Source organism: Watersipora subatra, chromosome 7 (genome assembly GCF_963576615.1).
Source record: "Watersipora subatra chromosome 7, tzWatSuba1.1, whole genome shotgun sequence".
Classification (NCBI taxonomy): Eukaryota; Metazoa; Bryozoa; class Gymnolaemata; order Cheilostomatida; family Watersiporidae; genus Watersipora; species Watersipora subatra.
In genome coordinates, this window is record NC_088714.1 from 62,158,577 (window position 1) to 62,185,514 (window position 26,938).

Here is a 26,938-nt window from a genome sequence, read left to right on the forward strand (position 1 = left end):
TTTCTCAATGCTCCTTTAAAATCTCCCTTTTCACATCTTATCATTCTACTAAGACATGAAATAGTTGTGAGTCATGAACAAAGGACAGTAGGAGTTAAACAATCTTACCTTGGCTACATTTAGGTAGGACAGTTTTGTGCTCATTGTCCACTGACCATGCACAAGATCAATCCCAGAGTCAATCATTCTATATCTTATATCTATCTATAATTATAAATTTTATCATATAATAATCAATTAGGTGTAAGAATTGGATATACAAACTTTTGACTGCAAAACCTTTTAAATAGCTTTGTTCAATTATGTGGTAGTTTTAACCAAAAATATTCTCTATCGAGTGCCTTGAAAATTTTGCTGTTAGTGCTGGTTTTGGCCTGTCAGTTATTAAATGAGAGGTAAAACAGTAGCTAACTAAAATTTTATGCAATAAAAAGTTATATTTTAAAAAGTGCTAATTTATATTTTAGGAAATTTATTTATGCATAATTAATATTATATCTGAATTGAAATTATTTGATATCTTTGATTATTGGCACCAAAAATCATTGCAACTTCACTATCTTATCACAGAGTACACACAATGACAATAAAACATACACTCATATTAATAACAAATGAATGATTTTTGCAAATGAATGAGACAGTGAAAATTGTAAAATATTCCACAATGTTTGAGCTTATATAAGAAATGCATAGCAAATAATTCTTTCTAGCAACTATGAGATAGTTGCAGCCATTATCACGCTTGACCAATAATTGATTTTGAGTCAGCTGCAGATTTTTGAAATATAACTTAACTATCTGTTATATATAACACAATTAGTTTTATCAATGAATCATTCCACCACCTTATTTACATAAATAAAATGCTTTAGACCTCTGAAAAAATTTCACCAATTAGAGGAAAGAATAGCATCACACAACGAATAGTGAATCTATTAATACCATTTATATTGATGTTTTTTCACTGAGTATACTGAGCTCTACAGCCACTTTTTAAAATGTAACTAACTTTAGCTGTATGCCAGGTTATGAGTAAGGGTATGCGTCTATGGGTGCTATAGGACTAGACACAATTCATTGAGGATGAATAGGTTATTTTATTATACGTGCCAGTTCTTGGTATGCACCATTAAAGCTAAAATAAAAGTCATAATGTTATGAGTAAAATTCGTAGAAATCGGCAAGAATGCGATAAGAAATGCAATTATAAAGAAAAGATTAGTAACTACCTTTTGCCCTTTATTGTTCTGGTACGGCTAGGTGTATGTTAGCTTACGAATACTGTATGAGTTGTCTCGCTGTAGTGGTTTCTAACGTTTACTTAAGAATAGAGTGGTATAGTTTTCCAATACACTGTATATTAACACAACTAAAATGCAGAGACCGGGGTGACCAGTTGATCTGTTTGAGATGAAAAGCGTAAAAAAACTTAAGCCATTCTGCATGACTCACTCAGAAAATGCCAGTGAAATTATCGGTCGATACCGCACCGCCCCGTGACCAGACGCAGCGCAACGGCAAAAACGCACTCCAGCCAAATCATTTCACTGCACCACTCACACGCACTGACACAAAATTGTTAGTTTCGTTAAGGCATCAATGTTGACATATTTAAAGTCACAAGACGGATTTGTTTTTTTTATTAACTAAGTTAAATAGAAGGGTTAGATAAACAGTCCAATATATAAAGCTGCCCTTTACACTAACTATTGACCAATACATCAACTATAGAATGTTGTTGCCTTGTTCAGAGCATTTTTATATAACCTAATCTTTCATGAACCATTGCTGCGAGAATCCTTAGTAGTTGTCTACTTTTGGTGGTTAGTTCGGTAACCTTGTACAGCTGAAAAATTTGCAAAGTTACCAAAAAACTATTTCAGGTTTACCTTGGTTGATGGATCAAGCCGTTATTAGGCCAGTTCAAAGCTGCCGCCTACTGGCTTATAGTTTTATGCTTTTATTTGCCAGCTGCGCAGATTCCCGCAGTGATCGCAGCACAAACAACAGCCTTTCAGTTTGACGTGCTGCCAAGGACAGTAAAAAGCCTAAGTGAGCTAATTGGTTTTTATCGTAGCAACATTTCATTTTGTTTAGGCAGCTCTACTGTGCAAACAGCCTAATAGCAAAGCTACAGCAAGCAAGTGGTAGCTGGAAATTTTGCATACAGTATATCTAGTAGATGCTATGAAGTATTGTAAATTATTGTACTAGGTTGTAAATTATTACTAACTAGTGCTCAATGCATAACCTTGCGATAATAAAGTATCGATATGAAAAATGAAAACATCATCACTTCTATTAAATCAGCCACTTTTATTGAAGCATCTTATTAAGCTGATTCAACCAGAAGACATCCAATTATTGCTTGACAATTTTCACAATTGCTAGTTTTAGTCTATTACTAGCAAATACTCTGCACTCTACAAGTAATAAAACAGCTTATAGACATTCCATAACTTACATTATCTTACCCGCTATGTTACCTTTACACTACATTACCTGCAACTGTTTATAAGTCATTTTTAATACTCATGCAATGTCGGGCCTTTAGCCGTGAGGACAGCTGGTAATCATTGCATGTGACGCAACATTGTTGTGCCTATTTGAACCAATGTAATGACTATCTTCCCTGTTATTGATTAGTATGTTCAGTTGGACGCATATTCTAAACACACAACAAAAGGCTCCAATATCAAAACCTCTCCAAAGCGAATTTTTCATTCCTAAATTATTTTTATATAACTTGACACATGGACTGACAGACCAACAAACATTGAGGTTCATATAGATGGTTCAAGTTCACTAGCCAGACTTAGACTCACCTCATTAGCCTGATGTGCTACAAAAAAGGAAATGTAATCATCAACACCCCTTGCCCAGTCTAACCTTTCCGCGGAATCCTTCAGTCTACAAGTTAAATGCAATGAGATCCCCTATAATATGATACAAATGGTAATACATGTTTACCTGCTGAAACAATTATCATAATAGCAGTTTAATATTAAACTAAAAACTATCTCAACCCAGATACTGACCAATATACTGATCCAGATACGGATACAGAAATTTTGTGTAGCATGGTTGAAATTTATTTTAATCACTCTCAATATAAATAAAAGTACATTTGTGAATTTGTTTGTATTTATGAAGGATAGAACAGTATCAGTATCATAATACAAATAAATTGGTGTAGTACACGGAGTTTCAAGCCCATAGTTGTTGTTCTATTTTGTTTCTACAACTACACATAGAAGATACAACCCATATTCTTTACACCATAATTGAAACCAGAAGCAATCTCACCAAACTCATCAACTTAGCTAGTCAGGAATGTTGAAATAATTTGGTTTAGGGTTCATGTAATTTTGAGTGTTAACTTTTTAGCTCATTTAATTGTGTTCTTTATAGCAAGTTAAAGGTAGCCATTCATTTTGCATGTTTTTCTCTCCCATTTATGCTACTTCTAAAGCAAAAAAGTTAAAAATGATTTCATTGTTCACACAAATACAAAATGAAAAATTTTTAACCAGACAGTTACATCGAAGTCATAGTAACTGTCAACTCGGTAGTTAATGTTTAGTAGTAGTTTAATTTTAGTGTAGTAAGCTAAATATAATAATGGTAATAAATAAATAGCTTTATAGAACCTATATATTTTTAATAAACATTTCTTTTAAAGTCATAAAAAAACTTATAGGTTTTTATAAAGTTCTATGAACTTCATTTCATTAAATTTATAGAACTCAATAAATTTATATTATTTTATTAATTGACGAAAAGTTTTTATTAATTAGATGGATCCGCTTATAGCAACTCAGATACTTGACCTTGAATACATCACATTCGTAGCAGTGCCAATAGTGATATCAGGAACATTTTTAATACCTGCATAAAACTTGACCTACTCAAACTGGCCAACTTGCATATACAAATATTTAACTATCAGACTCACTTCAAGTAGAGGTAGTAGTCAACAGCAATATATAGTTCTACAGTGTAAGTAGTTTGAGAGAGCGTGTTCCTCTTTTTCCTTTCTCCATCTCTGTTGAGCAACTCCTCCAAATGGTCACGAGATTGTTTCATTCTTTCAGCATCTTCTGAGCCTTCTACAGGTACTACAAAGACAAATGCACATAAGAATGATTACCATTAGGGGATTTACATCATACTTACGATTGCAAATATCAACATAATTAAACTATTAACAGCTTTTGGTTGTTCTTATATATATAAAAATATATACATATGGATATAAGCTGTAAATATTTCTACAGCTTGTTTTTCAAAGCCACAAAATTTAAAAGCAATTAAAACTACCAAAACTACACAAAATGGTTTTCTCTGCTTTAAGATCGACTTAAATTCATCAATAAAAGCAGTGCAAGATGACATTTGAGATACGCGTGTCGAAGATGGAAGGAATTTTATGTACCAAGCATATTAAAGGCTGTAAAACTTAACAAAGACGATATTTTATTTTAATTGGTGACCAAAAATTTAAATAGTTGGTTAGATATAATTGATGGTTTCATTGACAGCATTAGATCTGAAGGTTTTGTGTTTTTATTGTGTCAAAACCATTTTCTAAACCGGCAGGTGCTGACAGGCTATAACAGGTTCTGACAGGCTATAACGAGTTTTGACAGGCCATAACAGGTTCTGACAGGCTATAACAGGTTCTGACAGGCTATAACCATAAAATTATGATTAATAGGAATATTATGGCAATCTTATAGTTTTAAATGTAAAATTGATTAAGCTGATACTCTGTGTAATGCTAGAAAGCTGCCAGATTTAAAATATTATAAATATTTCTACTTTACCCACAGTAGAAACATTTTGCCTCAAAGATGAAATTACACAATTTTTCTACATTTTTATTAAATATTATGAGTATTTTCCTATCAATTGCCATTGTTTGAAGTGATCTGGTTGCCTGGATGTTTCTAGATTAAAATCAGTGAAAGTACTAAAAGAAAAGTGTGCGTCAAATGATGTCACTAGTTGTCATAGTTGCGATATTTGATATCGACTATTGGGTACAAGTTGATGCATTACGATCTTCTATTTTGTCGATTTCTTTGAAATTAGAGACGCCATTATTGCAATTGTGATTGACCAAATCATGTTATTAACTTACAGACATAATCATTTGCTGATCGCTTCTTCCTGCCAGCCTTTTCTTCATCTTGTAATTCTCTAAACAATGACCTGGCTCTTTCAACTCTCTCATAGTCTTGTGAACCAGGTACAGGTTCTGTAATAACCCAAACTTATAAAGATTGGGCTTGTCTAATTATAACGCTAAGGGTGTCATGAAGTAACATCAAACACTAATCTATGTACATTTAAATAGCTGCAGAAAAACCAATTAACTCAGTAAACTAAAATTAGTTTTTTAATCTTTTGATTCTAACAATTTTCAACTTGAAAATGACTTTTATCGGTACAAAGATTTTAATTTTTCAACTAAAAATTTTAAAAAAGCAAAATGCTTTAGTTGCATTTGCTTGTTTGCTGACTGGACAAAGCCTTGGCGTATCCTATGAAACTATTAAAAACACGATAGTTAAAATACTGCGAATTAAAAACTAACTAGAGACTCGAAATGTGAAATCAAATCAGTCTCAGAAAATGGAAAAAGTACAAAAAAAGTTTGGAACAAATTCTACTTTCTACATCAGCAAGGCAGCAATACTTTACAAAATGGGCAGTAGTCTTCTGTTTGCTTAGCTTTTTGTAAATAATTTTCAAATAATTTATTTTTCATAAAAACTACCTCTATAAAATATACCGCTGTCTTTCTTGTATACTTAAAGAACCGGACAGATTATAACATCGTACAAGATAAAGAGACAGAGAACAAAGTACTCTAGCGAGTCAATGCCAAACCAGGAGTTATCTTCCTTGTTAAAAACACAGCGACACTTGTTTACTTAGTGTGGCTTCTTGGGAGTATCTAAAGCAAACAATTTGCGTTTCAACTTAATAGATACGGTATGAACTGCGACTCTCCACTATCTCTATAGTGAAAAATGTGAGTCTAAACATTTGAATGGAGTGAAAGGTGACTGCATGTTACCCATTATTAGTTTTTAGCTTATACTCACCCAAATAATCTGATCTGTAATTAGGGTTCCCTGTAGAGCGTTTCCTTACAACATGGTCTCTATCTCTGGCTCCCAAACTTCGCTTGTGGACTTTAGGATGGTAGGGCTCTATTTCATAACTTTCATCGTTAAATAGAAAACTTCCTTGCTGAAACAAAATCAACTTTAAGATAGTTAATCTATAATTTCCATGTAGAGAGATAATTAATGCATAAGAATGTCAGGGCAGATGTGCTATAAAAAAGGTATTTATCAATCAACAGATGGGGAAGTTTTCTATATTTAAAATTGAATTTGTCACTAGTTGCATAAACCCATATGTGACGACAGTTTGCTAAAAACGCAGGGCTAATTTCAAAGCTTAAAAATTCAAAGAATTTATTTTTTAAGACTGTGTCTACAAATTTAGTAAATTGTAGGAAAATTATCCACATTAGCTTGAAAAGGTTATTTCTCAAAAAACAAATGAACAATATATTTTGGCTCATACAGACCTACAAGTTATTACAATATATGTTGTATTTACCTACCAATGCAAAGACTTTGCCACTAAAGTTTGTCAGAGAGATTGAGGCATAGTTCTTAAGATCCTGGTAAAATACCGTATGCTGCAACAACAATACATCAATATATAAATTTGTCAAAGATATAAACATAATGTTTACAGCTGGCAATTGCTAAGTTTAGCAAATATGACAGATATAATCTTTAATAAACAATTAGTAACAAGTTTTTTTAAACCAACTTATGTTGTCCAATATAGCTAAGGTTTAAAGATATGGCACTCAAGCAATGTCTAGATTAGATAATATGACAGAAAAAGCTACAGCTGATCCAATCACGACATTAGTATAAGGCAGTGATCCCTATACCAAATTTAACACCTTATATACACCTAATATAATGTACATTAAGTTTGAAGTATTGTAGTACTGAAGGATAACAACTGTTACTCGAGCCTTTTATATTTTAAAGGAGGGATAGGCAACATCCCTAATTACATCCAGACTTCATCACAAAATAAGGCCTAATATTGCTAGCATGTGACCATAATATCAGTTGTTATTGCATCAGGACATGTACCGCTCATGATTGAGTATTCGTGATCAAGTGATAATATGAGAATAGCATTATTTTGGCAACTGTTACTTTAATAAAAGCTTGGTTTGTCCGTCTGTTGTCCCAACTCAAGCTAAAGGAGTTAAAATAAAGTTGACTCATACGTGAATCGAACTCAGGGATCTGGATTGTGCAGCCAAGCATGCCACTAACTGCTACACTGAACTAACTTGCAGCGACACAAAATAATTGGTTACATTAAGATTACACCAGCCCATACTGCAGTTCATACGCTCAAAATGGTTGATAGACGCATGTAGCTTATCCACGAAATTGGTCGTGTCTCATGGTCACCTGATCTCGCCAATGGGCGTTCTACGACGCATACGGTCGAATTGTCCCTAACGATTCTGCAGCCAATGAAAAGTTGCGTTTTATCTCTATGTCTATGCTGTCAAGTTATTAGCGCTAAAGAAATGTCAAGTGAAAGAATAATAAGTTATTTCTCCGGAAAAAGCGTGGTGTCCGGATACAACAAAACACCTAACAAAAAAATCTACGGGTCGGCTTGGATGGACATGCCCACCACTCTATAGACTAATATAGTCGCCCAGGTGAAGATGTACTGCAGTATAAGAAGCAGGTTTTATTGTCGACGATATCATTCGTATACGCATAGCTTTTCACCACGACCACATGCGCCGACCCGACCCACATTTCTATCGACTAATATACTCGTACAGGCGAGGGATGTACTGGATTACACATGATGATAATAATTTCTCACGCGGCATGGGACTACCAGAGTACAGGTTACTATAATTATGTGGCAACAAGGGTTAATAGTTGCTACAGCACAAAATTCAGCCGTAGGGCAAAGTACAGGATATGTCACTCTTATGTAGAAACATACTTGGTGATTTAAGCAACACGAAACATAACTTTTCTGAAACCATCAAGGCACTCCGTAGCATCACACTTCTAATAGTGTTTTATGACATACGAGTTATGCTATATGCATATGAACCGCTGGAGTGAACACCAGACATGACAGAATTAAGAATATCTACTATTAGTTTTCAAGTATGTATCGGGTCGATAGCTCTTAACATCTTCAAGTACTAAAGCGCTACTTGCTACTTCTTAGACTCATCTTAACCTCTTGTCCATCTACTCAACTAGGAGAGTCATGCATACAACTTGAGAAAATATACTTGTTTACTTCAAAAAAGAGCTGTTGCTAGCACATTTATAAAATGCGCATTCCTTTGGTTGCTTGTCAAAGCACATGCTTCAGTTTCGTAACACAATTTAGTTTATTGCAGTTAAAATGATGGGTGACTATATCATTAATCAACATGTCAGTGAGCTTGAATATTACCAACACTTGTGGTCTCAATCTGCACAGATTACAACCACAAGTGTGCGCTAATAAGTAAATAGGAGTAGAAAGCTTTCTAGTACTTTACCAATATTTTAAGGTAACAACACAAGTTCTATTTTGGCAATGATGCAGTGGAATTTCTAAAAGCGCATCAATTACATAAGTACCTTTATTATATATTTCAGTACATCCGAGCCTTGGCTTTCGAATGAGCCTATATTCAATACACAAAGAATAATAGAACTACGAAAACAGGGTGTCAAAAGTATGTCTTGCGATAAAAAAAACATTTGGTTGTGGTTCCTACAATGTGATGTCATAATTATCATTTAGCCTTAGGTCGTCGATCCCTTTCGCTGCCATTGAAGCCGTGCTTTTCTGTGACAATCGGTGCTCTTCAACTCAGAGAGCGCTAATAATAAATTAGCATTCTAGATAATCAACATAGCCCAGGGATGGTGCTAACGCCCTACCAATACAAACACACTTTCTGGATTAATGGGTTTTGGGTGATTGTTAGAGTTTGCTTTTTTCATCCATTCATTCATTTTAAACATTTATAGTAATTATTATCACATCATTTTAAATGATGGCATCATTTGTCCCATACAGAAAAAATTAATGACTTTGATTAATAAATAATTAGTAATTAAATATCAAAATAAAAAATATATAAAAATATTCATATTATATTCGAATAAATGATATGGAAAATAGAAAACTGGTGTATTGGACCGTTAAATCAGTCATTTTGTGTATGATACTAGCTTATAGGTAGATTAAGTTATTTACAGTAGGCTTCTCTATTTTGAACAATCCCGGAGTGCAGTGAGCCAACTCCGATTCATTTAATTCAATTGACTTCTACAACAAAATTAAACAAAAACAGAAATGACTACTAACACATACCTGGTTGTTAACCACCCATGGTGGTAAAGATAATGAGATCACATCGATTAAATTGTGACCTGCAGTGGCGTGGCCCTAGGACTATAAGTAAATTGCACTTTTGCGAGATCGCGCAATGCTTGAAATTAATTAGCTTCAGTTGTGCCCCTCAACAGCACAATAAAAAAGGGCCAGTGCATAATATCATCGAGAAAATATAGTATGGTGCTTGGAATCTGAGTTATTTATCATAAAAACAAATTGTACATGGAGAGCTAATGACGCTGATTCCTTTGTCATCTTCATTAGTTCCCTGGAGTTGTCCTACCTTTGCCTGCCACTAGCGTCATTATCGTAGTTGATAAATAGGTATAAGCGGTAAGCGATAAAAATAAGCGGTAAGAGCACACAACACCGAATATGAAAACTGTGACGTCATAATTTGCAGGCCTACACCATTGAAGATTTCTGCGGTAGAGCTCTGATGAAATCCTATAAACACCAATCTATGTCTGTCTCATCATGTCAAACAATGGCTCATTTAAAAGTCAAGATATTGAAGAACCTGATTAAGCTAAAAGAATATTTATGTAATTGATGTGCTTTATTTTACTACCAAATAATATTCTCAATGCCTTATTAAACTCAGTTGTATGACAGAAACCTTTTTTCTTGTCTTGTTTCAGTCTAGTCTAATCAGTTAAGATCTCAATAAGAAAAGAGTATATGATACAAATTATGTTTGAACGTTTGTTTTTAGACCCTTTGTTTTATCACTCAATTTAATCTATTCAGTTTTTATCATGTTTTTTTAGTTGGTAGAGTGTCATTATAACTAAATAACTCAAAGAGCTGAATTTAACAAACAAAACTAAAAACTACTGTTGTAATTTCATCGACACTAGAATACATAAATCAAACTGACAAATGCAGTCAAATTGCTGGAAGAAACATCTAATTCTAATACTGAGGCCAAAAGCCACAATTAGGATTAGGATGTAGAAACGGAATTTATGCAAGAAAAAAGCATTATGACACTTGTTTTGAAGCATTGCAATTTGCTTAAATTGGTATTTCATTTTCTCTTAACAAAAATAAACAGTAAAATTTCACCAGTCACAAAAAGTTTATCACAAGCCATGAAATATACTGGCTTTTTACTGGTTTTAATATAAAGTTTTTGGTTTGAGCACCTCAGTGTATTTATGAGCAGCATATTTTTAAACTTCAGCAGTAGGATATTCGAGTGCCAAGTTTTCTGTTATTTATTGCTTGTTTTGAAAAACATCCACAATGCTACTAAACTTCCATCTACTACTAACAAGACTGTCAGGAAGTTCATGACAAGGTAAAAGCAACTTGATCTTGTGACCGACGTTTTTGGGGCTTAGGAAGGAGCTACTACCCCTAAACTGTTAGTTGAGAATTAACAATCTCAGCGTACGCATTTACAGTTACTTCTACAGCTTAAATTCTGGGTATTAAGCTCTATAGTTTTATCCGTAAATAGGATATGCAGATTAGATGGTGGTAAAATTGTTAAAAGGTTCTCTGAGAGCATTGCTTTTTGCTATAGTGTGAACTGAGTGATCTTGAAGAATTGTAAACAATATCCAAAAAAGACCCTTTGCATTGGAGCTTTTGTTAGCTATCAAATAGAAGAAGTAGGCCTGATCAGTACCAACATTGAAGTTTTCCTTTCTTTAATAATAATTCACCAAACTTGTTTGTGGTAAAATCAGCACATAATGGTAAAGTTAGGCTCCCTGTTTACTGATATCATTTATGTTCATTACTAAGTCATAGTCATTACCACCATCACCATTGTAAGAGAAATCATTGTATAATCGTACAATTATATTTATGTAGATTTCTAGAAATTGTCTATTCTAGATTAAAGTAATTTTGTCTAGTTAGCCAAATTTCCATTTTTGATAAAGGACTATGCACTTTTATAACTATAGACTGTAGAAAGTAGACTATAGATTACAAACTATAGACTATAAATAATTCTGTAGACTGTATACTATAAACTGCATATTCCAGACTATAAGTTAATAAACTATAGCCAGTAGACTAACTATTCTGATAGTCTATAAGTTATAGACTATAGACAGTGGACTAACTGTTCTGATAGTCTATAAGTTATAAACTATAGGCAGTGGACTAACTATTCTGATAGTCTATAAGTTATAGAATATAGACAGTGGACTAACTATTCTGATAGTCTATAAGTTATAGACTACGGACTGTAGATTAGAAGCTATAGACTATAGGCTGTATAATGTAGTCTGCTGACTATAGAATTTTTTGAAGATGACATATTTAACTATGTCAAGCACAATAGTATTTTAAAAAGTTAACTACAATTAAATTATTTCATTATTTCATTTATAGGACTTGAACTAAACATAGAAGACTTTTTGGGAAAACTTAGATAATAGTAGCCAGGTAGCAAGTTTGCAAGCACTGGCAGCATTGTGTTAGAGCCTCAAGAGCAAAGGGATGCACCGCTTCTCTTACTCACAAAAAGTGAACTACCACAGGTTTGCTCCACAAAATTTTTTCATCTTATTTCGCATAATAAGTGATGCTCCAAGCTGGTGCACTTGAGTGCCTTGTTTGGCAAAAATGATTGTCCAGCAATTAGCAATCTCTCCTTTTTTAATCTGCCATAATTTACTTGATCGGTAGCTCAATCATTTTTGTATTTACATCTATTAATGTAAACATGCTGCCCCTTATTAGTAACAATATATCAGGGCATATAACGGATGAGAACTATATACTGCTCTTAAATTATCTGTATATTATTGTTTGTCAGAGTACAACTTGGACCTCCGATGTGAGACCTGAACTATGATAAATAGCAGAAAACTAAAGCTTATTCTTTAAAAAAAGATGGAACTTAGCATTAGCACCTCTACAAAGCATACATTTATCTTACAAATTTGCTATTGTAGGATGTATAAAATAGATGTCATTACACCATGCCCTATTTTGTATAGTTGTTTTATTTTAATCTGTGAGACAGTGTTATTTTGATGCTTTATTTTATTGGGTTACTTCAATATAACACGAGTGGTAATCGTTAGATAAAGCAGCATTTTATAACTTTGATCTAAGTCAGTCTTTAAACTGATTTTGATCTGACATCAATAGAAAATAAGAATACAATACGAATAGGAATACAAGTATCAGAAACAGTAATAAAACAAGATTACTTGGTAATCCTTCCAGAGACTTTTGAATGTGAGTTATGACAGACTGATCTTAAAATTTTCTATACTTTATTATCTATTACAATTGAGATAAAAACATTCATGAATCTACAACCAATAATTTTACTGGGTAACTCAAGAAGATGAAAAATTACTGCCAAAACTTTCATTTTTGCGCAATCTGTTTCCATATACCGTAAAACTTTAGTTTTAGCGTTTCTATATGCATCAAATAGAGATGGTAAATATTTTGTTGATTTTAAACATGAGTCAATATTTTAAGAAGAGGTAAGAATGAGAAAAAAAAAGAAGAGAACAGATCGTGCCTCAAACATCTTGGTAGACTCAACCCAGACTCGCAAGTACGTATTGAGCCAGACCTACCAAAACCTGACTCTCAAACTTAATTTGCAGGCCATAAATAAAAAAAACCTTAAATTTGATATTGCAAGTTTTCTCAAGATTAAAATACGTGTTTAGTTTGATGATCATAATAAATGTAATTGGACAATGGAATGAAAATAATAAGCTTGTTAAATAAAATTTATCATATGGCGGCTTCTCTTTTATTTATTTGATTTATTTTATAACAAATATTCTTTTAGTTTTACATTCATGCCTCTTTTCACTGTTAAATAACTATAAATAAACATAAATCTATTATTAGAAAAATTAGCTAGAAAGAAGCTTGACCAAACCCGAAATAAGTAATTTTACACTTAAGCATGACCAGGCTCAAAACTAGGGTTGGGTCATGTTTGGGCTGATGATCTCACTTCTAATTGAGAGTAGAACATAATTTTATATGCAGTAAAATATGTTTTTAGTGACTGCTTAATCTTGAAGCATACTTGCAATAATGAAATAAAGTTAGAAAGTTACTTTGATAAATCTAAAATATTTTCAAATTAATATACCATTTGTAAAGAATTTATAGACTAAGTCATTTGTATGCTTCTACAACCGGACTTCAGGTTTGACCTAGACTTAAGAGGAACAAGGAAAAATTGTGGGAATCCCCTTTAAGTCTGAAACTAGTTAAGCGAAAAAATACGTAAAATTGGTTAATGAGCGTTCAGATAAGTAATCAATTCTGGTGCATGATTTTGATGTCTAACTCAGTATAACATTCGGGATCCATGACTATGATGATAACAGAGCCATAATACATACTTTATGATTTGCTCACTGCTAGCCTTTGGCTCTGGTCACGCAATAAGAGGATTTAAAATGCTATAGGTGGACAGCATGGTAATTCACACGGTTTTATTCTACCAAATAGGTTTCACCTAAATGTAGCCTTTGAAATGGTGAAATTATCTTTTTGGCTCTTTTGAAGATCCATAAGATTTAACTACAGTGACTAGGTGACTCTATCATGTGCTCTATTGACTCTTATTATTAAATACTAGTACTCTGACAGTCCTGTGCATGTGAAAAATTGTCATGTGTAATAACTGTCAGCTCATATATTTGTATACTCAGTGAGGTGTTTGAGTTGTCTAGATAGTTGCGCGGTTGGCAGAAAATCTGAATATTTGGCTTTGATCCCTGTGAGGTACAATCTATTTTTCTAATGTTTTTAGCATGGCCTCAGACAAACAGACGTATGGGCGCACGAATGAGCCTATTTCTTGTAACATGCACATACAGCTGTTGTAACTCAGTAATATGGTTTAAGCTGCAGCAGTAAATTGGTGCAACGTGGACGTATTAGCCGATATCAGCTATAGCCATGATGGCAGCCAGTGACATCATTTTACTCATATTTATCTTTGAGCATTTCAATGACAATCAGGCTCTGTTAATTTTAATCTTACAACATCTTGGCAGTCAGATCAACGCAAACATAATGATAAAAAATACCAACAATTTTTGATATATTTACTAAAATTCTCTTTAGTTTCATCTTTAAAATGTTTTAACAATGTTGAATACGCTTGACTTCCATCTGCAAAAACTTTAGCTAATGACAAAACTATATTGGCTTTTCCGCAGTTAAGCAGTTGAGTACAATGCAATTTTCTCCGCTTAAACGCTTTGCTAGAAATTCAAATTCACAAGAGATTGCCTGTTCACATAAAGACTAAAGGTTAATGATCTACCTTCATGTCGATGAGGGATGTAAGAGAAGGTTTCCCATTATCATCATTTGTGAAGTAAAAAATCTGTTCGCCGACGGCTTGACTTGTTTTGAGATGCAATTTTACTTTAGAAGTTTGAGACTTATCCTCCTCTCTCCAGCCAAGGTGAAGGCTGAAACTGTCTGGATGTTTATCACTGACAGATGGTAAATTCGGTTGTATCACTATCCAGTCTATGAAATATAAGAAAATCGATCATTTTAGTTTAAGCTTATCTGTCTGCTGACAGAAGTAGAATGCAAAACACGGTGTGTATAATTCTTTAAAATAACTATTAAAAAAACTACAATAAATACTTTCATCATCTTCTCACTTTGCAATAGAACAAACTTTTGAATACTACTAGATATGAAGTGCAGGCGGCTAGTTATATTACCAAATGACTCAAGTTAAAACTAAAAATTATTTGGAAAACTTATTGAAAAAAATATAGCTAGCTGTTTATATATATAAATGAAAAACATATAGATGTATAGATATACAAATATATACGTGTATACAGTAGATCTATGTAATTTTTTATATAAACACAGGTAAAAAAAAATAAATATATTTACATACATATACATGTATAATTTATATATATAATTTATATATATACATACATATATAATTTATATATATATAATTTATATATATACATATATATATATATATATATATATATATATATATATATATATATATTAGTAAAAGCGTACAATCCGAGCAGAGTGCTCAATGATAAAATCTGAGCAAATTAAAATCATTAAAACAGGCTATAACTTAAGATAAAACACTTTATTACTATTAGTTTCATGCTTGGTAAGAGCAATCTTCACACAAAGTGCTGGCACCAGTTTTGGTTGCTTATATACAGCTGGAACTATTGAACTTATTAACATATCATAGCTGGAAGATTATGGATTCATAGAAGCATTAGGTTTTAAAATTGGACAGTAGAAACTTGCTAGCGTGTCTGCAGGCGCAGACGAGTTCAGTCAGTTTGTTTAATAAACCAAGGTGTGGCCTGTATATACATTAATATAAAATCTTTCTTGTAGACCCAATGTACAGTTTTTAGAGCCATTGGCCAGTGGTATGGACTGCTCCAGTATCCTCTAGTTGATGGAATAGTTAGTGTTTGAATCCTTCAATCGGCATATGTGCTTGCTGAGTTTAGTGGCAGTTATTTTATTTTGTTGTGTAATCGACGCTTTATGATTGTTATAGCGCGTTTTAAATAAAGTTTCTGTTAAGTCAATGTAGTTAGCTTCACCATCGTGCGAGGTGACAGTAGCTTGGTAAATTATAGCAGACTGCAAACATTTATATATATACCACAGTCTGTGGTTATATATATATAACCACAGACTGTGGTATGAGGATGTGTCTGTGGTTATATATATATAACCACAGACACATCCTCAGACAAACTTTGAAAAATATATTGTTTATATATATATATAAATTTTGGGACCTAAGTTCATATATGCAACACAATTTTTCTTCGTCTTTTTTTCTCGTTAGGGCAAATCTGTTCAGCCCACGAAATCAACAATAATTCATTTTGAGCTTGAAATTTGATGATTAGTGTTCCTATTATATACGTTATTAAAAAATACACGCCACTTACAGTAGCTCACCATGGCAAGTTATCTGTATCTGTTTTCCGGTATAAATCCGTTATAATAAACATGACTCGCTAACGTAAATGACAAAATATATGTTAAAATTTTGAAGCTTACTAAAATACATCTTAAAGCTTCCTTCAAGTATGTGTTTATTAAATTTAATTCTTTCAAGTTAGGTTCAGCGTTTAGGTTGCGCATCTGTCTCAAAGGTAAGAACTTTTCATGTAGGACAATTTAATGTTATATCTTGCAGATCATAACCAAAAAATGCACTAAATTCCTTGTAGGTACCCTGTTTGTTCAGCTGTCTGTGTTGCCTGTTCACAAACTTTATCAGTATAAAATTCTCATGATAGCTCATTCAAAATTTTATTCAAGTGATGACTAACTAAGAAGGGTTCACACTATAACACCAGGTTTTTAGAATGAATTTTTTGAGAATCAATCATGTCTTCCTAGACACCTTTTTGGTAATCTGCTTCTAACCACTAACTCTCCTTTAATTAAAACATTTTTGAATAAGGTTTTCTTTAGTGTGAATTGTTGTATCACTTGATAGCGATACAACCGAGTCTACCATCCGCCACTGACGAACACCCAGACAGTTTCACCCTTCACTTTGGCTAGAAAAAAAGGAGGATAAATCCCAAACTTCTAAAGTAAAACTGCACTTCAAAAAAAGTCAAGCGGTGGATGAACAAATACTTTACTTTACAAATGATGATAATGGAAAACCCTCTCTTACGTCTCTCGGCGACATGAAGGTATATCGCTAAGGCTTTAGTATTTATGTGAACAGATAGCTCTTTGTGAATCTGAATTCCTAGCAAAGTGCATAACTGATAAAGCCGATATAGTTTTATAGTTAGCTAGTTTTTTTGTGTATGGAGGTCAAGCATATCTAACACTGCTGATAAAATTTTAAAAATCTATTTACGCATAAGTTTAGCAGATTTTATTAAAACGGATGACACTATGTTTTTATTGCTTGAAGTTTTCTAATGTCTGAGAATATCTGACTACCAGGGTGTTTTAAGATTAAAATTATCAAAACTTAATTGCAGTTTTAACGCTCAGAATAAAAAGCATCGGTGAAATGACATTACTAGTTGCCATTGCGGCTATAGCTGATATTGGCTATAGAGTTCAATTTGTGGCGTTACACCTTTTTATTCTCTTGGTCTCTTTTCAACAGACATCAGAATCAAGCTTCTGCTTGTTTTGAGCATTTTCTTCGCGACAAAGTTTTGTCGAGTTCAATCTTGGAACATCCTGGCAGTCAGATCACACCCAAGTTGAAAAAATCGCAAATGGTAGAAAAATACTAACACTTTTGGAAAAAAATTTACTAGAATTGTTTGCATCTTCAAGTTCATTTTCAACTCAAAACTCAAACTCAACTCAACTTTTTCTGAGCGTCTTATTCCAGATCAAGTTTTATCAATTCTAAACTTGAAACAACCTAAAAGCCAGATCATCACAAACTTTTAAAAAAAATGCAAATAATAAAAAAGTACTGACACTTTTTGATAAAATCCAATAAAGTTTTTTGCATCTCTATGTTCATCTTTAGCTCATTATGACATTAGAAAAAATTTGAGCCAATGATTTTGATTAGAACTAACTTGCCAAGTAACTATTGTTTCTAGCGTTTGATCCAGAAGCAAAATTTTTGATATTTTGCTGAACAATTGACATGGGGATGTAAAAAGAATAGGCAAACATTACTGAGTTTCAACAGCTGTACGTGCATGTTATAAAAACTGGGCTCATCCGTGGGTTCGTCCATCTGTGTGTCTATTTGTCTGAAGTTAAACCAAACACGTTGGAAAAATAGATAGCACCTCATAGGTATATAACCTACAGTAAATATTCAGATTTTCTGCCAAGCACGCTACCATCCACACAACTTGAGCAGCTCGCTAAGTAAGTGAATAGTTGTGCCCATAGTTATTACACATGACCATCTTTCACAAAAAGGTCTATCATGTACTATGTTGCTTCTTATTATGCACTACTACCAGCCTGTTAGTATTGCATAATAAATATTGCAACATAGTACACGATAGAGCCACCTAGTCAGCTTTGTTTATACTTACACAACTTCAAACAAGCTAAAATAATTTTTTCTATTTTAGAGACTACATATATATATATATATATAGTACTTTATTGGCAATAATTTCATTTCACAAATACTGTAGAAATGTTTTTCAAATTAGGCCATACAACAATAGTAAAACAAAAAAAGAGGGAAAAAAGCAACAGTTAGCCATTAAAATTGAATAAATAGTCTGACAAATAATGTTTAAAATACCTTTCTCTGCTAAGAGAACGGATATTTGGTGGAAGATTGGACTACATTTACATGAAACCTATTAAATAGAATAAAAACTTTAAATCACCATGCTGTCCACCTATAGCATTTTAAATTCTCACATTGTGTGACCAAAGCCAAGTTTTTGCAGTGAGCAAATCATAAGGTATGCATTATGGCTCTGTTATCACCATAGTCATGGGTCTTAAATGGTCTACCGAGTTCGACATCAAAAGCATGCACTAGAATTAATAACTTATCTAATCGCTCATTAATCAGTTTTATGTTTGTTTTTCGCTATACTATTCCCAGACTTGAAGGGGATTCCCGCACTTTTTCCTCATTCATCTTAAATCTAGGTCAAACCTGATCTAGAGAGGTTACTTTATATTTTTTAAATAAATTTTTTTTCAAACTTTATTTCAGCATCACAAGTATTTTTCATAGTTGAGCAGTCATTAAAACATATATAAAATGATGTTGTACTCCCAATTAGTGGTGAGATCTTAAGCCCAAGCCTGAACCAACCATGATTTTGAGCCTGGTCATACTGAAGTGTCAATTTATTTACTTTGGCTGAGGTCAAGCTTCATTCTTGCTAATATAAAAAAAAGATTTATATTTGCCACTATATTTGCTATTGAACATTGAAAAGATGCCTAAATATCAAACTAAACGAATACTTGTTATAAAATAAATAATACCGATGACAAAAAACGCTGTATAGTAATTGTTACTCAACAATTTCCTCATCTTTGTTCCATTTTCCAATTTATTTATAATTGTCACAAAATTATGCAGAATGTGGTGACTACTTGCAATATCATATTGCAAGTTTTCATATCATAAGCTCGAACCTGCAAATCAAGTTTAATGATCAGGCTTTGGCAGGGTCAAGATTAAACCCTGGCGAGTCTGGCTTGAGTCTACTTGAATGTTGATGCACGATCTTACCACTAGTTTCAAGTAAAATATGGACTTACAATTAAAATCAAAAAATTAATTATCGTTCTATCTTGATGCATATAGAAATGCTAAAACTAGAAAGTGTTCAAGTACATATTGGCAAAAAGTTGTGGAAAGATTACAGTTTTAGTAGTAATTTTTTAATTTTTCTAAATACCAGATAAATTACGATATAGAGATTCACCAATGTTTTAATGTCTAACGGTACATATAATAAAAAAATGTCTGCTGTTATATATTTAATAGAGTAAAAACAAATTTAAGGGCAGTAAATATCATAATTTACAATCAGAGGTTTGGAAGTATTACTAAATTGTCTTGTTTCATTTTTTTCTCTCAAATTGTTATTTTCATTTTTATTACGGTTCCCGTTAGCTTAGATAACTTAATTCTGTAATCCTTCATTTTCTTTCATGACGTCATTCTATCGCTGTCTACCATCTTTATGGACAGCTTTTATTGTTAAAAACACGAAGCCTCTGCTATTTTTTATTGCAAACAATTCTTTTGCTTGCAAATTTTTTATTTTAGTATCAAAACAACACCAAAAAATACTATTAATCAAGAGAATTATAATCGTTTTCTACAAAGATGGCGGCTTTTTCATGAACGAGCGCAGGTGCAAACAGGGTGATGGCGTAAAAAAACGATGGATTCTTTCTCAATAACACCTTGAATGAGAATTATAAGATGCAACTCTATCTGACGGTTATATTATTATGTATTATTATTATTATTATACTCGCTCTATATTGAGGTAACACAATAAAATAAAGCACTAAAACAGCCCTGTCCCACAGATTAAAACGCTTGTACAAGGTATGTAGGTCATAATGTAATGACATCTATCATTTTTATGTTTTGCCCAATAGCAAATTTCTGAAATAAGTGTATGCTTTGTAGGAGTATTAATGCTAAGTTTCAACCTGTGTAAGAAATAAGGTTGGTTTTTTTTGCTATTTATCATATTTCAGGTCTCATAGTGAGGTCCAAGTTATACTCAGACAAGCAATAATATATACATGTAGATTATTCAGAGTATCATAGATATCATAGTATATAGTTCTCATCTGTTATATGCCCTGATATATTGTTAATAATAAGTGGCAGGATGTGTACATTAATATGTATAAATACAAAAATGATCGAGCTATCGATCAAGTAACTTATGGCAGATTAAAAAGGAGAAATTGTTAATAACTGTACAATCATTGTCCATACAATGCACTCAAGTGCACCAGCTTGGGGCATCACTTATTATGCCAAACAATATGAAAGGTTCTCTGTAGCAATCCTTGATAGCTCATTTCGTGAGAAAAATAAGTGATGCATCCCTTTGCTCTTGAGGCTCTAACTCAATTCTGCTAGTGCTTGCTTGCCAGTTTTTACATTGCTGGCATTTTTAAGTTATTTCAAAAAGTATTTTATGTTTCGTTCAAGAATAGATGGTAATTTCTATTGTAGCTAACTTTTCATAGTATTATTGTGTTTGGCGTAATTAAAAATATCGTTGCAAAATAATTTTTTGGCAGAATATTTTATGTGGAAAGAAAATTATTGCAAGCTTTCAGTCTCTGCTATGCCTCATTCAGAGCGAAAACCTTTTCCTGTTCATAGTTTCATCCTACTTAGTCGTGATTCTTTCTTCTATTGCTACATATATTATGGGTGTCTGTAAGGACAGCCTCTTAGCCATGACCAGTACATAAGTTACAAGTCAAAGCTTTCATTCTTTTAGGCCTTTTACAGCTATGAAAATACTTTAGGCAAACCTTTCAACCATGACATAACGATCTTGGTAATTTAATACCAAGCCAATTATTGGCAAATTCTTTCGAATTGATTTTTATGTCAAAGAGTGGTGCGATTTGTTATATGAAGATGCTTATCACCATCACAACTAGTGCAGGCACCTAAGTGGTGTTTGATCTGATGCGAGTAGAAAGTGAAATACTTTTCACTTTCGATTTTCAGCATGAAATCATTTAGAAGCAAATCATAAACTATACAAGTAAGGAGTTTATATGACTCATATAAATTGGCAGCAAAAGACCAGCCATTTCTAAAGATAAACTCACAAAAAGCATCATCATTTTTTCCAATTTCTGATTGTGTTTGATGGCTGAGGTGACCCACACTCACCCACACGCACCACACGCCACATGCCAAACGCCACACGCCACAGGCCACACGCCACAGGCTACACGCCACACGCCATACGCCACACGCCACACGCCACAGGCTACACGCCACACGCCACACGCCACACGCCACACGCCACACCCACCCACGCACACAATAAAAATGAGATTTATTCATATAGATACAGACTACTTTACCATTTCTAGTCTGATATTCTGCTACAAAACTTACCAGAAGAAGCAGCAAAGTCAATAAGAAGGAATAAAAGTATGTTCCATGCATTGTGCCTCATGTTGATAAGGTTTTTAGTCAGTCCTTACAATAAAAACCTAAAAAGAGATAATGAAAATAGTTATGCGTCAACGTTGATGACCTTTATACAACCAACCACCATGTATACCACAATTAGTCAACTCTATTTGTTATCCAGTTATGCCCAGGCAACGGCGGGTAGCACAGCTAGTAAGGTATACAAAAATCAGTCAAGTATTTCTGTTATCTAGTTTTACTAAACATAATCTTAGTAAAAGCCATCAAATTTATACGGAGTCTTTATGGGCTTGTTGAGTCAAATACCATTGAAGAGGTTATTAAATCTCTGCATTTAGATGCCTAATAGATCTCAAGCTTCAATTTAAAAGTTAAATCAAATTTAGTTCTCCTAAACATATTCAATTATGTGTGAACGCATTGTAAAATAAGTAGCACAAAAAGGGATATCTGTACCATTATAGTTATGTAGTTATGTAATTGTTTGATAAAAGTTTGTCTGAAAAGAAACAAACTGGGTTCTCTGTAATTACATGACAAATAAATGAAATCTTTAGAAGTTTTCCATATAACCTTCACAAATTATATAGAGCATTAGAAAGCAATCTATCATCTTAATAAGTCGCATAGTTTACCCAAATATAGCTAGGGGAAGTTATTACTGTTTCATTCTGTTTGTCAGCAAATTGAGTTTACAATCATTTTAAATGACCATGGCTACAGTTGCTTTGTTTGCTACATTTAAAACTAAAATATTAAATACTTTTTTATGATAAATAATTCACAAAACTGTCAAGTTTAGTCAGATGTTAAAGAATCAATTATATTAACAATTCTGAGCATTTTAAATCAACGAAAAATAGTGAGCTTCAATGTTAGGACATTAAACTGGACCTACCTTCATAAGCAAGAACCAAACAGAAAATGAGTTACGAGCTATGCTATTTTTTAAAGATTTGGTCACACTTGACTGTTGTTTTGTGTACTGTGGCCCGTGCATCTAAACCACTACTTAGCATTGCATGGCAATAAATTAACATATCTTTCGCTAATGGTTAATTAAATTATTTGTTTGCTCCAACTCAGAAAATTTTATGAAGCTCAGCCAATAGTAAGATTGGATAGTGTGGCTATGAAAGTTACAGCTGGTCTCATCGTCACTATGGTATAGGAAGGTATTTCATATATCAAATTTAACACCTATCGCGGTAGTTTACATAGATATTTACTAAAAAAATATAGTTTATTTTTTGTGTATGTACAGTACTTACCCAAGCATAATATTCCTACAACTTTTGCATTGTATGCCTAATATTTGCAGCACATACATGTAAGTTTCCTTTCAAACTTAATTTTAAACTATTTTCAAACATTGAAAATATACAGGTAAAAACCTGAAGTCTCATATTATTATTTATTATTATTTATTTACTAGAAATTCCACTGTCATACAGCCCACGACCAAAGTAATAATGGAAAAAAGAAAGGGTACTGTTGGTTGTTGAAAAAGTAGTTCTCAGCAGGAATTGACAGAGTATAATGTAAATGAGACTTGTTTGAGATGATATAAAATAAATTTGAGGGAGCACGACTCTAAAAAGACGCAACAGAAATAACAGAAATGTAACAGAAATAAATATTAATAAAATAAATAATTAACTATCTCAAACTTATGTTTTACAATAATAAAATAAGTATTAATTCAAGCTGTAGACCTAAACTACTGTACGTAATTTAAAAAACAACAGCAATAATGATATATGTTTATTATATCTCTTATTATATTGAAATGCAATATTAAAAGTAAATGGCAAGCTGCCGTGTAATATACAATTTGAAAGTTGTTTGTTGGTTAAAATAAATATTAATTCAAGCTGTAGACCCAAATTACTGTAAGTAATTTAACTAACAACAGCAATAATCAAATATGTTTATTATATATCTGAAATGCAATGTTAAAAGTAAAATATATTGTAATATACAGTTTGAAAGTTGGTTGTGTTGAATGTAGATCGGTTTTGACAGCGATATGTAACAGAAATAAATATTAATAAAATAAATATTTAACTATCTCAAACTTATGTTTTACAATAATAAAATAAACATTAATTCAAGCCGTAGACCTAACCTACTGTACGTAATTTAACTAACAACAGCAATAATAAAATATGTTTATTAAATCTCTTATTATATTGAAATGCAATATTAAAAGTAAAATGACAAGCTGCCGTGCAATACACAATTTGAAAGTTGGTTGTTGGTTAAAATAAATATTAATTCAAGCTGTAGACCTAAACTACTGTACGTAATTTAACTAACAACAGCAATAATGAAATATGTTTATTATAGCTCTGAAATGCAATATTACAAGTAAAATATATTGTAATATACAGTTTGAAAGTTGGTTGTGTTGAATGCAGAACGGTTTTGACAACGATATGTAACAGAAATAAATATTAATAAAATAAATATTTAACTATCTCAAACTTATGTTTTACAATAATAAAATAAATATTAATTCAAGCTGTAGACCTAACCTACTGTACGTAATTGAAGAAAACTCGCAAGAGTGGGGTGGGGACAACTCTTATTTTTATTTAGTGCGCTGTAACCAACGCTGCCGTCAATACAACCTGCTGAACCCAACAGGAGGGAGCTGAAACCAACTCACTTGTGCTCTGCTGAACCCAACAGAGTGCGCTGAACCCAACGCTGCCGACTGTACAACCTGCCGAAACCAACAGGAGGGAGCTGAACCCAACTCACTTGTGCTCTGCTGTAACCATCAGAGTGCGCTGAAACCAACGCTGCCAACGCTTACAACCTGCCGAACCCAACAGGAGGGAGCTGAAACCAACTCACTTGTGCTCTGCTGAACCCAACAGAGTGCGCTGAACCCAACGCTGCCAACTGTACAACCTGCCGAAACCAACAGGAGGGAGCTGAACCCAACTCACTTGTGCTCTGCTGTAACCAACAGAGTGCGCTGAAACCAACGCTGCTAACGCTATAACCCACTGAAACCAACAGGAGAGAGCACAACTCTTGTAAGGATAATAATTATTTAATTATCCAAATTGATTGTAGTAACTTTGTGTGAGCTTGCTAGTGATGATGATAAGTGATATATTCCCAATAACAACGACTTTATTATGATAATATCAATCATGTGGTTATTTCAAGAGCCAAACACAAGCTGAACTGCCTAAAAATTAGTGGCAGTATTTATATTACATAAGCGATTGGCCTAGAGATTTACGGTTAGTTTTCAAACCGACCAATCATATCGTCTTGCTGACTGCTGACTTTCAAAAAATATTCACACTCGTAACAATAAAAAATTATTGTTAGACAACGAGTTATTGAAGCGTAACAATCTAAACACTAACAAAAAGCCCAGGAAATTCTACATATACTGGGTAACAAACAGTAAGTGTAAAAAAACATTAAGACATATTTCGATAACGAAAAGGGCTAATTACAAAACCTTATCTCGAGAAAACGTAGAACAAAAACGGAAACAATATTGTTTAAGTAATCTTAAACCACTAACAATTAACTATAACAGAAACTTAAAATATTTTGACATGTAACCATGAACCTAGCAAATGTCTTTCAATGAGTGAACGATAGGAAATAAATTATAGAAGATTGTTCATTGCGTAAAAAGTTTAATACATGGTGTCTGTTATCTTTTCTAGGTCAACCAATATCCCAGAAGTCCCTTCTCCATATATATATTGGCTACGTCACCTTTTACCTTTGGATCAGTTCACCATGTTTCTCTGTGCGGAGTGCCCTAAGCATTTCGCCTCGCTCAGAGAGCTGCGACGACATGAGCGATGTCATATCAACAAGATTAAGTGTCCCTCCTGCGAGAGCGTCTTCGCCACCAGGGCGCTTCTAATACAGCATACCAACGAGATACACCGGCGATCTGTGGCCACACAGACATCGCCCACAAAGCCTCCATGTACCAGTAGGCCAAGGGAGAAGAGGGCGCCTTCTCCGAGACAGCTGCCAAGTGGGCACCGAAGGCCGGTGTGGCGTCCATGCCACTCGGTCAGGACATTGGCCACTCCGATACGTGAGGTTTCCTCTCGCATAGTCGCCAAGAACCCCCGAGATCCTCTCGGCCTTGATGACCTGGACGTTCTCGGCACCACCAACATTCAAATAGGATAATTCTCCAGAATTATTCCTCCCACGGCCCTTTTCAGGGCCATCAGTATTTTTATGGAGTTTATTTGTTTGAATATCTCGCTTGATTTTTAAGTTTACAACATAATTTAACTAACAACAACAATGCCAACAATAAAGAAATATGTTTATTATATCTCTGAAATGCAATATTAAACGTTAAACGGCAAACTGATGTGTAATATACAGTTTGAAAGTTGGTTGTATTGTGATGAATGTAGAATGGTTTTGACAGCGATATGTAACAGAGAGCAAGCGTTGGCATTTACGCGTCTGGAAGTTTTATGCAAACTGGAGTGAAATAAAGAAATATTCTTGTCATAAAAGGGCGTTGTAGTAACGCCCTACCTTGTAGATAAGATGTAACGAAATCTGGCTGATGTTCTAGATAATTTGAAAAAACCTTCGGTAATTGGACAAAAACGTAGGCTGATAAACTGTGTACCACATTTTCGTACCTGTAAATCGGTCTACGCCTCAAACAGTAGACAAACAGTACACAGTAAACAGTTCTACTATCTGTCGCACGGCTTTATTGGCGTTTCGTAGGACGTTCGAAACTATTAATAAACCAAGCTGTTCAAGCGTTTTGTGGCGATTTGTGGCAAGACTTCATCG

At 33.4% G+C, this 26,938-nt stretch overlaps 1 protein-coding gene across 1 annotated transcript in view; it reads right to left on the minus strand.

Moving 5' to 3' along the window:
* The window catches only part of LOC137400960 (A disintegrin and metalloproteinase with thrombospondin motifs adt-1-like), a 49,116-nt gene extending 26,935 nt beyond the window's left edge, over positions 1–22,181 (minus strand). The window contains exons 1-8 of the mRNA XM_068087298.1: positions 22,082–22,181; positions 14,774–14,985; positions 6,647–6,724; positions 6,117–6,264; positions 5,147–5,263; positions 3,959–4,121; positions 2,829–2,913; positions 109–204 (exon numbers count right to left, since the gene is read on the minus strand). Coding sequence (XP_067943399.1) covers positions 109–204; positions 2,829–2,913; positions 3,959–4,121; positions 5,147–5,263; positions 6,117–6,264; positions 6,647–6,724; positions 14,774–14,985; positions 22,082–22,142 — 960 coding nt within the window. The 5' untranslated portion in view covers positions 22,143–22,181. The remainder of the gene's footprint in view (positions 1–108; positions 205–2,828; positions 2,914–3,958; positions 4,122–5,146; positions 5,264–6,116; positions 6,265–6,646; positions 6,725–14,773; positions 14,986–22,081) is intronic.
* Positions 22,182–26,938: the final 4,757 nt, after the last annotated feature.